Source organism: Gadus chalcogrammus, chromosome 15 (genome assembly GCF_026213295.1).
Source record: "Gadus chalcogrammus isolate NIFS_2021 chromosome 15, NIFS_Gcha_1.0, whole genome shotgun sequence".
NCBI classification, from domain to species: domain Eukaryota; kingdom Metazoa; phylum Chordata; class Actinopteri; order Gadiformes; family Gadidae; genus Gadus; species Gadus chalcogrammus.
In genome coordinates, this window is record NC_079426.1 from 2,640,577 (window position 1) to 2,654,760 (window position 14,184).

The 14,184-nt window shown below is 49.5% G+C and overlaps 1 protein-coding gene across 11 annotated transcripts in view; it reads right to left on the minus strand.

Annotated features, from left to right (window-relative positions):
- dst (dystonin) overlaps window positions 1-14,184 on the minus strand; it is a 122,788-nt gene that overhangs the window by 16,515 nt on the left and 92,089 nt on the right. For all 11 annotated transcript variants that reach the window (XM_056609451.1, XM_056609442.1, XM_056609441.1 and 8 more), the window contains 15 exons: window positions 13,843-14,074; window positions 12,830-13,056; window positions 12,154-12,276; window positions 11,932-12,033; window positions 10,860-10,961; window positions 9,897-10,070; window positions 9,062-9,217; window positions 8,082-8,279; window positions 6,715-6,843; window positions 5,892-6,062; window positions 3,633-3,788; window positions 2,739-2,945; window positions 1,826-1,945; window positions 720-889; window positions 31-190 (listed from right to left, as the gene is read on the minus strand). In XM_056609451.1, the coding sequence (XP_056465426.1) occupies window positions 31-190; window positions 720-889; window positions 1,826-1,945; window positions 2,739-2,945; window positions 3,633-3,788; window positions 5,892-6,062; window positions 6,715-6,843; window positions 8,082-8,279; window positions 9,062-9,217; window positions 9,897-10,070; window positions 10,860-10,961; window positions 11,932-12,033; window positions 12,154-12,276; window positions 12,830-13,056; window positions 13,843-14,074 (2,427 nt within the window). The remainder of the gene's footprint in view (window positions 1-30; window positions 191-719; window positions 890-1,825; window positions 1,946-2,738; window positions 2,946-3,632; window positions 3,789-5,891; window positions 6,063-6,714; window positions 6,844-8,081; window positions 8,280-9,061; window positions 9,218-9,896; window positions 10,071-10,859; window positions 10,962-11,931; window positions 12,034-12,153; window positions 12,277-12,829; window positions 13,057-13,842; window positions 14,075-14,184) is intronic.

The following is a 14,184-nucleotide window of genomic DNA, read 5'->3' on the forward strand; positions in this document are numbered from 1 at the left end:
GAGTGTGTGTGTGTGCCGGCCCCCCCCTACCTTGTGGTTGTCGATCAGGTTGAGCACCAGGTCTATGTCCCCGTGGACCGGCTGGTCCTCAGCCATCTGGGGCTCCACCTTGTACAGCCAGTCGATGAGCGCCTGCAGAGCCTCCGTGAACTGACCTGAGATCAGCAGCGCCTCCTCCAGCTTGTTCTGCCTGCAGGGGGACGCAGGGAACACATCGTTCAGGGAGAGAACCAGCCCCGCCGATGTACGGCGCAATGCATCATGGGATTGTTTTGGTTGAGGTAGATGCATCTTCGTCTCGGTGCGATGAAGGGACGGTACGGGGGATCAAATGGACCACTGGAGCTTATTCCTGGGGTTCTCTCACTGCGTGTCTTAGTGGCAAAACAGGTGTTTGTATTCAAGTCCTCGTCTCGCTCAGTTTGGGAATTGTTCATTTGAATCCAAAATAGACAAAAAACAACAATTATAAAGTGTTACTAAGTGTAAGCATAAGCTAAATGTTTTTTCTATCACAAAACAAAAACACTACAAAGAACGGTGAAAGAGAATACTTAAAAACTTATGTTTTTGAGAAATTATAGGAAGCAGCTTCATGCTGAGATCGTGTTTGTGTGTCCAAGCTCTCAACCTCACAACAAGGTTAACATATTCAAACATATTTGTCACATAAAAACATTATAAAAAGCCGACATTGTCCCTTTAACAACCCTCCTTACCGTTCCACAGACTTGCCGCAGACGGTGTCCCACTTGTCCCGGAGCTCGCTCAGCATGTCGTCCAGCTTCTGCTTGTCGTCCTTCAGGCCCGTCTTGTCCTTCAGCGCGCGGCCCGTGCGCGCCGTGGTGTCGTACACCGCGTGCTTGCTGCCCACCGCCTTCTGGAACTCCTGCATGGTGCCGTGGGGTTAAAGGGTCAAAGTTGCACGAAAAAATGGAGTCGACCAAACTCACTTATAATTCGAAAAGTAATCCCGTTGTCCGAAAAGTAATCCCCTGCATGCCTATCAAGTTCCACGGTTTGATACTTTATTTTTTTTACACTTCTTCTTTTACTTTTCGAAAACTTAGTTTGACTGTAATATTCCCCGACCAGTAGCGGCTAGGCCATCCGTTAATGAAGCAATCACAACTAATTGACATTAAACGATGTCAAAGCTTCTCATTGGCCTACGCGTCAATCTGAAAGAGCTCTATCCTATTTAGAAGGTCTTATCTGTTGCCATGCCAAACAACATCTTAATTCTGTTTATCCCCGCGTGCGGTATGCTGCAACAGAACCACAAAAAAAAAGGGGTCAAACCTCAAGCCCTTCTACTCTACAGGGATTAAAAGTATGTGATACATTGGGAGCGAGCAGGGCTTAAGATAGGATTAGCACACTATCCTTATCCAATGAGGCCCAAGTGCAGACCGCCTCGTCCGTAGCGCAGTGCGATGCAGTGTTATGTACGCCCTCGCTGTGCAACATACAGCTTAGTAGAAAATAGGGGAGCGCACTTATGAAAGAGTTGACTTATTCATTGAGTTTTTTTGATTAAGAACGAAAGAAATGCAAAAATCACTTCAGTTTCTTGTATGTTACATTTCTCGCTTTCTTTATTGAATATCGCGTCACGATTCATTTATTTTTGTATTTTGTGTTTTGCATTCCCTTTCTTTCGGATGATACCAGAGACACATCGACATCCATCTACTGGTAAAGGGTGAGCCTAACCCTGACCCTGACCCTAACCCTGACCTTAACCCTGACCCTGACCCTGGCCCTGACCCTGGCCCTGACCCTGGCCCCCTGTACAGGTGAGTCCTGAAGCAGCCGGCCTCACCTTGTGCTGGGCCAGCTGGGCCTTGATGCGGTCGGGGTCGTTGGCGATCTCCACCTCCGAGTCCAGGGACTTCTCAGACTCCTCCAGCCAGTCCATCAGCTTGGTCCACGTCTCGTGGAACTGAGGAAAGAGAGGTCGTGGTCCATCAAATATGTTCCCCGAGAATAGCTGCGCTTGTTTATTGTAAAATATTTCCCCTTGGGTGAAAAGAAAATAGTGTTTGACCAGTATTGGACCAGAACACGTAAGAAAGCAGAATATCAGATTTAATTTTTTTACTTTGAGAAAAACGGTGTAAAAAAAAAGTCTAATAAAATGACAAACGCTGTGGCGTGTTCACACACAACGACAAACAAACTTACTACCAACACAATTACTAACATTCCAATGCTCCTATGCTTCCAAACCGGCCGCGGTCATTGCGATGTGACTTTGCGATGGGCTAGCGGCTAGCCCAATATTGAATTACTTCCCAGTCATACATTGACCCCCCCCCCCCCCCCAATCCTCTCTGAATTATAGTTCCGCTTGTTTATTGCCAAATATTTCCCTTGGAAGAAAATAAAACTGTATTTGACCAGTATTGGACCAGACCTCGTGTCAAAGTGGTATATAAGGGCTGATATGGTCCCACGTTCACGCAAGGGGGTTACGGACCCGATACTTCCTTGCGTCTACCACATGGGCCTGACGTGCTCCTCCCAAAAATTGTGACCTTCCGTCGAGGCGACGCAGCAGCAAGGGCTGTGATTGGTCCGCTCACTTAAACCCGACGCCGAACCAAAAGAGGTTCACGTTTGCGTCGAAACGTCGCCGTGGTCGTTGCGTTGCGTGAACGTGGAACCATAATCAGCCATTTAAAGTCTAATAAACCATCTCATAGTGGTGGTGAGTCTCTCCCCCCCCCCCCCACCTGCTTGGCTCTCTTGCGGGCGTCGTCCAGCATGCGGCCGCGCTCCACCGAGCGCTGCAGCAGCTTCTCCCAGCGGCCCTGCACGCTGACCAGCAGGTTCTTGATCAGCACCACGTCCTGCTTCTGGCTGAAGTACTTGAGGTGCGTCCCCGTCTTGTCCAGCTCGATGATGTGGTCCCGGTGGCCGTTCACCTCCGTCACGAACATCTAGTGGGAGACCAGGGAGGAGGGGGATCAAGGGAGAGGCTGATGTGAGCACGGTTCTGATCTGTGTGGACCGTAAGGTCAGGACTGTCTTCCAGGTTCATTTTGTTGAAGTCATTTTTCTTTTACTTTCACTCTTTAGCCGCTTTTGTGACGCTCTTTTCCAGCTCAACCTGATTAACTTTATAAAATGATTTTATTAATTTGTGAATTATTTAGTAATAAATTTAATTGATTATTATTGATATATTTGATTTATATTACATTGTAACTTTTTTATTTTTACAGAATAAAATAAAATAATAATAATTTGACATTTTTATATTTTTATATTCATGAGCAGTAAGGGGTTAGGGCATCTATCCCCAGGAGGTCTAGTCTCCCTAGTCAGAGTCCAACCCCCTAACCACAAGTAACTAGTCTCCCTGGCACCACAAGTCTTCCTGGAAAACCATCAGAACACACACCCTCAATCCAAACCATGCACAACACACATTCTTCCAACTAAAGACGCCCCAAAAACAACGACTCATATCTCCTGTAACACACGGGGCTTGATTAAGATAAATGGCATCCATCAAACAATGACCTCACAGGTCCTGGTTAGCATCGCAGCGGTACCAGCGTGATTAACCCGGCAGTACCACCGTTCCGCCAGGAGGGGGCGCGGGGGACGCGGGGACGCTTCACCTTGTGCTCGTCGATCTGGAACATGACGGTGTCCATGATGAGCGAGGCTGGGGACACCATGGTGAGGGTCTGCTCCGCCTGCGTCAGCCAGTTGATGAAGTCCTGCAGGGAGTCATGGAAGTCCGTCGCCACCGTCAGGGCTTCCTCCAGTTTCACCTGCAGGAACACGTTCACATTACGTTAACATTTAGGGCGTTTAGTAGTCACATTTATCCACAGTGACATACAATAAGTACATTTGTCGTAAGAAAGTGGAACAACACCTCGCTGACACACCGCACACAACACACACATACACGCACACACATGGGTACACACGTAAGCACCCATTTACACACGCAGAAACATGCACACACTCAAACCTGTGCACGCACGGCACACATGCACACGCACACACACACACGCACATGCACGCACACACACACACATGCACACACAAAGAGACACTGTGTTAAAACCTCTGCACAAAAACACAAGCAGATGTGGACACGTGTGGACACGTTGATTTACTCGACCTTCAACTGTTTAATGATGACGTACGGTGGGGCAGGTTTCTCACTCCCCCAGCCATAAAAAACACCTGCCCAACATCTTGCTTTGACCGAAACCAGTACGATTCATCTTGTATGTTTCACTCCTACACACAGCTGTGGATCCCTAGCTGTGGTGAGGGCGAACGACGGGGATGACATCGCGGTTCCGTCCCCGTCTATTAACCCACGCGGCAGGAAGCCGGGGTCTCTTGAGGGCTCGGATGATGGGGCAGTAATAGCATGATAAGCCCCTGCACGAATTGAGTTTCCCTGCAGCCGTGCGGGCTTAAGTAAAAGACCAGCGCGGAAACCCCTTAATCAGGCTACGCTCAGCGTCCCTGTGATGACATTACGGCGCTAATGGTTCATGTTTATCTACCGCTGGGGTCTAATAAGTCACAGACGTCGCCGTTGTCCGAGTAGCCAAGGGCGACCGCCGGCGTCACCGCAGAGAAACACGAGCAGGCGGGCTGCGCTTTTATTGTTTTAAGAGATACTGTTTTGAAACAGGTAGCCAGTGTGTTCGGGGCCGGAGGAAAGATATGCGGGCACCTAGCAGACTGGAGCCTACATTATCAGGCAGTTTGAACAGCTTTAAAAACAGTTAAAGGTTTAAAAATAGTAATTCTGGCAAGAGTTTCAGAAAAGGCCGCAATTTGTGCACGAGGCTCTGGTCTCTCATTTGCCTGTTCCCGGAATGACACGCTACACGTTAAAAAATACTTTGAACGTCTCTGTATTTTTACAGTTGACACGCTATCTATCAACTGTCATGAGTACCATGACTTCATCTACGTTTTAACCAAAACCTCCTGCACCTTACTGACTCTGTTATTTCCGACTGACGTGGATTCACTTGTCCTGCGCTGGCCGTAAAAACACAACACAGGACACCCCCCCCCCCCCTTGTTGTTCCTCCATGCTGACTCAGCACCTCCTGTGATTAACAGTATCACCACATCCCACTCAGCAACCCCCCCCCCCCCCCACACACACACCCTCCTCCCCCCCCCCCCCCCCCCCCCCATCCCCCCCCCGCCTTTGGCAGCTGGCCTGGAGGTCCTTCTCCCTTCATTACCGGTGGCACGGGTGGAGGGCGGATTAGAGGTTCGCACACACGCGCACACGCGCACACACACACGCACACACCCAGGCGCTGTCGGGGTGCATGGCTGACCCCCGTCTCCTTCGGACTCAACCCCTTCAAGAGGTTCAACGCCGTGTCCCCACTGTGTATTCACACCGCAGGACTGGCTTAACCCCTTCAAGAGGATCACTGCAGTGAACCACCTCTATGTTACACCTGGCTGAACCTCGCGCCAACACGCCATACCTTTGATGGCTGGAAGTAAGGTTTGTTTGCACATGCCATGCCCACAATGGAAGCAATCCTTCCATTGCTTTTAACCGCCTGGGATTGGACACTCAGCCACCACAGGGCTGCGTTAAAACTGAGTCAGTCCAATGCAAAGAGCAACCGTCCAAACAAAGTCATTCTATATGCACTGCTACTGCAGGTGTTCTGCCTGTCACCAGCAGCTGTTATGAACGTACACGATCACATCTACCCATGAGCCTTGACCTCAGGCCTCCACTCCTCCTCCACACGCATTCCCACCCCAAAGGATACGGCACACAATGGTGCTTTCCTGACACATGCCACAAAACACATCCAAACAGGGGGGGGGAGGGGGGAAGAGGGGTAAACCTCCAGCTCTCACCGCACCTTTCTCTCGGCCACCTTGGTCCGCACGGCCCCCCACTTGTCCCGGAGGTTGGCCAGGTCCTGCTCCGTGTTGCTGTCCAGCCCCTCGGGGCTCAGGGTCAGCAGCTGCTGACCTTTGGTGACCAGCGTGCCGTACAGCTCCTCCTTCGCCTCCAGGGCGGCGCACAGCTCCTGTTCACAGCAGGGGGGGGGGGGGGACGGACGTTAGAGCAAGGGGGGGCCGGGGGGACGACGACACACTGGGGCCTTGTCTCTGGCCGGGGGCCCCCCCTGTGAGACCCTAACAGTACTGGATACGGCTGTTGGCCGACGCTGGTTATTAAGGGAGGAATGATGACGTGGGACTGAGGGAGCAGGAGGGGCTGCAGACGGTGACCCGCTGAGATAAGGTTATCGACGGGGACACGATGAAACCGAGAAATAAACGTGTAATTGGTGATTTAAATAGGGTTGATACACCCACACACACACACACACACACACACACACACACACACACTCTCATTACACACGCACAAGCGCACAATTGTTTCCCCAACGTGTAATGCGTTCCCCTCCCCCAGGCCGGGGTAGCAGGGGGGGTGTGGGTTTGTGAAGCCATTTTAAAGGAAGACATTCACACGGTACAATTCACATAACACATTTTTTTTCTTGTTGCACTGGGGGCATTACAAGTGGTTCCACATAACTCTTTTTTCCCACAGTGTCATTTAATTGTCACACTTGAGCTAAAACACAGTGTCAAAATGAGACCTGGTCTTATTTAGCCCTCTCCCAGGCTGCCATCTGCATGGCGGTGCTTTCATATTGTTTAAAGACCTACCAGATGGACGCTAAGCTGTTCCCGAGCCGTGTCTGGTAAGCCTCCCACCGCCTTTGATGCCAACAGCTGACGCTCCGTGTCTTTCAGCCACTGCTGCATATCTTCGATCTCGCCATGGAAACCCTGGGCCTGCAAACACAATGCAACGCACCCCGGGTGAGAGGGACAAAAGGTGAGAGGGCAGCCATTGTCTGGAGGACCGCGGCGGCGCCGGGGGAAGCTAGGAGTTGACTTATTAATTGAACCCCCTTTCTGACCCGTTTAACCACCGAGGAAGAGACTGGTGTGGGTGTGTGTTTTACAGGGTTGGAGACAACAATACGGAGGGATTAAATCAATAAAATAGATTAATGAATACAGTAATGAAATTCTGTTCTGAATTTGAGGATTAAACAAGGTCTTAATTTAACATCATCTCTCCTTTCTGTATGTCGATGCCGAAGTGAAAACATGATTACATCCTATCAAAGTGCCGAAATTATTCCAGGTATTTAAGATATTGGAAAGTTTTCATACGAGTGACTTTTGCAGGGGATCAAAACCAATCTTTGCTTGAATGCATGAGAGGGCTTTGCAGAGAGACAGAACTCATTCATGACAGAGTCGGAATTCACTCTGGCTCTCAGTGTTACCCATATGTCAAAGCAACAAACACATTTAAACACAACCACTCCCCTTTCCCACTGCGATAAAGAACAAACTGATTTTTGATAGACAAAAACTGGAAGCATACACAAACACACACGCACAACCGTGAAGATGTTTCGCTTATTATTTACACTCCCTGTATTCCCAGGCCAGATCAAAGCGCCTCCGTCGTGGTGTGAGGAGTTATGAATAGAGACAGCAGGGACGGCACAGGAATGAGGAGGAGGAGGAGGAGGAGGAGGAGGAGGAGGAGGAGGGGGAGGAGGGGGAGGGGGAGGAGGAGGGACCTGTAATTCCACTCCTTAAAGAGCAACCGTGTGATTTAAAACCCTGCTGAGAAGAGGGAGGTTGAACAAACTATCCTCTCCTGGAGATATGAGGCATCCATCTTCTGAGGTTTCAAAGAGATGAAAGCTCAAACACCATTACCTCATGGAGTCAAATTGTTCTTGAATGAACAAATATATAAATATATATTCATATATTTATACAAATTGTATTGAACATATATATAATGATAACTGAAAATAGGTACCCTCAGATACTCTGTAAATACCAAATAATTGTGTGTTTATTTATATTTAAAAATATAAATTGATTAGAGCCATATTGCCTAGATGGTTAGCGTACTAGTGGTATATACCACAAAAACTACAAAGATGACGGCCAGACGGCCGCCATTTTTGTAGTTTTTGTGGTATATATCTGTATGTATATACCTGAAGCAGAGAGCTCTCCAGCTGCTGCCTCCTCAGGCCGGTCCTCTCCAGGATGACGGTCCAGCGCTGGTTGAGGTGGTCCAGCCGGGTCTGCAGCGCCGAGGCCTCCTCCCCCGCACTGGACTGAACCAACTCCCCGCCCGCCCGCTGCACTGTCTCCACCGTCGTCTTGTGGGCCAGCACGTCGTTCTCCAGGACCTGGAGGGGGGGAGGAGGGGGAGGGAGAGGGGGGGGGAGAGAGAGAGGAGAGAGAGAGAGAGAGAGAGAGAGAGAGAGAGAGAGAGAGGAGAAAGAGAGAGAGAGAGAGAGAGAGAGAGAGAGAGAGAGAGGGGGGAGAAGAGAGGAGGGGGGGAGAGAGAGAGAGAGAAAGAGAAAAGGAGAGAGAGAGGATAGAGAGAGAGAGAGGAGAGAAGGGGGGGGGAGGGAGAGGGAGAGAGGAGAGGGAAAGAGAGAGAAAGAGGGAGAGGGGAAGGAGGGAGAGAGAGAGAGAGAGAGAGAGAGCGAGAGAGAGAGAGAGAGAGAGAGAGGAGGGGGGGGGGAGAGAGGGAGAGAGAGAGAGAGAGAGAGAGAGAGAGAGAGAGAGGGAGAGAGAGAGAGGCAAGGCCAATTTAGTCAACATGTACGACTGTACGGTTTGCTTTCATGATCAAAACCAAGAGCTTATATAATTCTAAGCGTGTATTATGATATGGGAGTATTATACCATAGAGGACATTTATATCAGGAGTGGGTTAATCTTGCAAGCGTGCATCGTGTGCTCTCTGTTTATATATAAGCCGGCGACCATTAAGTTAACGAAAGCACTCTCCGGACCGAAGGGCGGCGTGGTTCGTGTTTTACGTCGAGTGCAATTTAAAAAAAAAATGTCCCGGGATGATTCTGATTGGTCGACGTCGGGCGTCTCGCTCGTCATCAGCGGCGTGTCGTCGTCTCCCTCCGGCGGCGAACAGGCCTGAGGGGCGGCGGGGGGCGGGGCTTACGTGGTGCTTGGCGAGCTCGATCTCGATGGCCTTGGGGTCCCCCCCGGCCTTCCTCTGCTCCCCCAGGAGCTCGTCCGTGTGGGACATCCAGGCCAGCAGCTCGTCCAGCGCGTGCTGGAACTGACCCAGGGCCAGCAGCCCCCCCTCCAGCTTGTGCTGCGACACATTGAGGCAGAGGTACAGGTTGAGTGACTGACGGTAAGACCGCAAAGATCTGTTTGAATCAAGATAATTCACACATTGACACACATATACAGATGGAGTAACTCTCTGTAACACACCAAGAATCCTAAAAAAATTTATAATAATCACACATTCAAAAACATATCCAGGTGGAGTAAATGTCTGTAACCCAACAGAAATCCTTTTAAACCGAAATAATTCACACATTGACACAAATATCGCGGTTGAGTAATGTTGAGTAAAGTTGAGTAAAAGGAAAGGTGACTGCAATCCAACGACAATCCTTGAAACCAAAATAATCATTAAAAGATCTCAGAAGTCCCTGGGTTATCTTTGGGTGGTTGAATAGTTACTAGTTCTACCAGTGATGGACACAACCAAAATATTAGAAAAACGTCTGAAAGTTAAATAGGCGGATCTAACCAAAGAAATCTCCCTTAAACTAGAAAAAAACGATTTCATGGTTGAATCTTCTACTATTTTTACAGATTAATTATTTTAAAAAAATATACGATGGGATCTTATACCATTTGATCAGTTGACCACCTGACCTCTGGCCAGTCAGTGACATGATGGTGTTAACAACGAAACAGTATAGTGGTCTGTGTTCAGTAACACGTGGGGCTGGTGGGGGTCTGTCTCCCTCCCTGACCTGTCGGTTGATGATCTTCTCGTCCAGGTTGTCCCAGAGCATCTTGAGCTCGGCCATGGGCTCCTGGATGGCGCTGCGGTCCGCCTCGTCCGTCACCTTCTTCAGCAGCAGGCCCGCCGCGTGGTTCAGGCGCTCCAGCTCGATCTGCAGCTGGTACGCCTCCCCCTTGTACTCCTGCAGACACACACGCACATACACATACATACAGACACATATACGGACACACACACAAACACACACACGCACGCACATACACACACACAAGCACACACACACACACACACATACACACATTTACACACGCACACACACACACACACACATACACACGCACGCACATACACACACACAAACACACACACACACACACGCACACACACACACACACGCACATAAACACGCACACACACACGCACGCACATACACATACACACGCACGCACATACACACACACACACACACACACACACACACACACACACCCACACATATAGAAGCACGTAAACATACAAATACACACAGACACATGCATATAGGAGCACACACACACACACATACACACACACCCCCCCCACACACACCCACACATACATACGTACAAATGCACAACCATATACACGCACACATAGAAACACACAAACACACCAACCAGTCAATAGATATACAAAGAGCTGCAGACTGTATTATACATCTGATCCTATTCTTTGGCTCCAGCTACATCAAAGCAACAGCGCCTTTATGATTTGTTGGCTCTTCAATCTTCAAATAATGAGCGGCACAAACACAGCTGCTATTGGATCTGTCGTAATGCAAAGCTATGTCAATAAAGGGACAAAGGAAAACAAGCATTGTAGAATCCACGAGCCTTGAGAATGCAAACGCCTTCTCAGAGTGTGTGCGGCATGGAGCGTGCATGCAGAGCGTCCGACATTTGGCAGAGCAGCGAACACTAGAGCACTTCACCTTGAGGTCGGCGAGCTGCTGCTTCACCGTGTCCACGTCGGTGCCCACGGGGGGCATGGAGTCCAGCTTGCTCTCCAGGATGTCCACCCAGTCGAACATGCCCTGCGGTGCACAGCATCCACCGTGAGCACACCGTAATCAGACCCTTATCCCGACGCTAGCACACCAGTATCCCACCGCTATCACAACGTCATCACACCGTTATCAAAACCATTATCCCACCATCATCACAGCTTTATCACAGCTTTATCACAGCTTTATCACAGCTTTATCACACCTTTATCACACCCTAATCACATCCTTATCCCTCACTCTTTCACACCATTATCCCACCATTAAAGCACCTTTATCCCACTTTATCAACCAGAGGACACTACTTCGGGTACAATTATTTTTTCCCCGAGCCAAAGAATTGTTTTGTTGCTCAGATTCATCCACTTTCTCCCACTATGTAGTAAGCTCCAATGCATGTCGTTGCGTCTTTGCGGTATAAGACCAATTAATTTGAAAAGATAAAAAAGCCCTCAGACTTCAAAAGCTTACATCTCTGACAGCGTTGGATCAAACCACTCAGAACAGACCAATTTAGCATCGTTAAACTGTCTTCAGAGATATTTGACAAGAAAAGCAAAAGTTTTATTCAAGCAGGGCAGCTCTGAGTGGTTGATGTTTAGAGTTATATGGCTCTCATAAATGGTTTCGTTGTTTGAGGTTATCTAAGTAAGCCAAAGGATAAACTTGGCTTTGATCTGAGAAATCCCAGATAGAAACTCGAAATCTTTATCTCTGATTTATTAGTCTGTACTACTTTCTCCCCTTCCTCCAAAAAAACACATGAAATAAAAAAGTCAACCTCTGTTTAATGGAAAGCTATTTTTCCGAAAGACACCACTGCCTTTTTTTATTGTATATCCAGTAAAATAATCTTTCCAAATAAAAAGCACAGCAAACACGTGCGTCAATGTGCAGTGTCGAGGGACGTTTCAATCACTCCATTCCTTCTCTCAATGGATTCTGCCTACATTCAGCACTCGGAACCAACCGACTACACTTGAACTGCATTGGGAAATACCTGTAGGCCATCCTGGAACTGCACAGCGGCCTGCATGGCCTCCTCCAACCTCTCCACCCTCTCCTTCCAGGTCTTATCCAGGTTCTCCCAGGCCAAGTTGACCTGGAGAACAGAGAACAACAGCAACACTTTAGAGATCCCCCCATCCTACACACATCGGTATGAAGACCGATGACCAGAAACAACAGCTGTCCTTATTATTTCAATTTTATCTCGTTCTACCTCATCGAGGCTTTTCTTCATGATGGGTTTGTCCGGTTCTCCGCAGGCGGTCATGAGTTCTGTGCCGAGATTCTGGACCACTTCCAGCTCCTCTTGAAGGCCGTCGATCTCCTCCTTGAATCCCTGGGTTTGGGTCGTGAAGAAGACAACGTTTAGACCAAAGCTGAGTGAGAAACCTCAACTGTCTCGACCACTCTCGCTAAATCACCGGTAACAATCAAACGACGAATACAATGACATTAACATGTACGCATTTAGCCCAACATTACAAGTTAGATCCGAGAACACAGAGTGCAGAGTAGCCGTGGGAATCGGAAATGCAACGTTATGATTATTATAATTACTAGTGCAGTGTACTGATAGTACTGCTTTGCATGGACTTCGGTATCGTGCTTGCAGCCTTCCTTCAAGAACCGCTCATCCAAACAACCTCACACTCGACACCCTGTTTCCTTGGGTCCCCGGCAATACACACGCCAAGTGTGAAGACGATCGGATGAACGGGTGGTGGTGAAAATCGAAGGGGCAGTCATACATACTCCTATGCCCCATACCGTATTTTAGCGCATTTAAGCGCTTCCAAAATGTCCCCAACATCGTCAGGCCTCCAAGCTCAGCAAAGAGAGCTCCACGCTGCCATGAGGCTAACGTTTCCCTGCGTGGATGCCCTGCTCACCTCCACAAACTCCAGCTGCTGCTTGACCACGGAGGGGTCCACCCCCGGCTCCTCCAGCTCCTTCAGCAGGTCCTGGCTGTCCTTGGTGGTGATGAGGAGGGCAAGGTGCTCACACCAGAACTTGTCGGCCAGGTCCATCACGTCCAGCAGCTTGGCCTCGCGCTCCTCCTGCAGGGCCTGGATGTCCTGCCACAGGAACACCATCTGGTCCAGCTTGTCTTGGACCGCTACGGGGCGGGCGGGGGGGGGGGGAGAGAAGGGAAAGTCGTTGTTTCGAGGAGGATAGCGTAACCAACCACACATGTGTGACACGACGCAAGGTCAGGAAGTCTCTTTAAGGGCTGGGGTGTTTGACGCACCAAGCCCGAAAGGTCACGGGTTCAAACCAATCAAACTCTACAGTGTGTAGGCCCCCTCGAGCAAGAGGCCCTCAGCCCATACCTGAAATCTACCCTTTTAGAGCAGAAGCCTTACTTTAACTTACACGGAGGCTGAGGACAATCAAGCACACGTAACAATGACACGCACACAATCTAAATCTGAGTAGCGACAAAAAAATCGAAGCAAAGAAGCTTTAGGTATCAGAGAACATTGTTAGTCAATGAAAAAGTATTTTCAATTGACTGGAAGACAACATTCAACAAGTTGGACCAGGAGATGTGCCAGTTGACCGAGCGGTAAGAAGTAGAACTGGCAGTGCAGAGTAGCCTGGCTATTGCCAGACCAAGCTCAATCGTGGATTGCACGTTGGTCTGGTGAAGCTGCTGCCGTTTTCTAGTTCAAATGACTCTGTACGCAATTGGCTGCTTTCCGTCGCTTCCCTGTCGTCATCGTGTTAAACCAGCCAATAGCGCGCCAGGGGGAAAAGCCAGCTTGGTGATTGGCTCCCGCAAAAATGTATCGAAAATAGAAAGAAATGTATTGCTCTTCTCCCGACCCTTCTGCAGAGCGAACTCAAATCGGCGGCAGAATGGGCGGGGCTCCCCAGTCTCTAGAGGGGACCCGGCCCGTACCTTTGGCGGAGAGGTCCTTGTCAGCGCCTTCCGATCGGGCGATCATCTCCTCGCCGCGCTGCCTCAGCATCTCGTAGGACGGCTGCAGCTTCTCCAGGTCCATGGACCCCGCCTTGTTCTCCGTCAGCTGCTCGCGGATCTTCTCCACCTCCACCGAGATGGAGGGGGGCTGGCGCAGCCGTTCCGACATCCGCTCCAGGGACTCCAGCATCGGGTCGATCTTGTCGTGGAACTGGGCGGGAGGAACGAGACGGTACGACGGTGAGAAAAAAAACGTTTTTGGTAGCTAATGGAAACCGGAGAGAACAAGCTGCTTTTGGTTTTTAATATCCTGTGATCGGT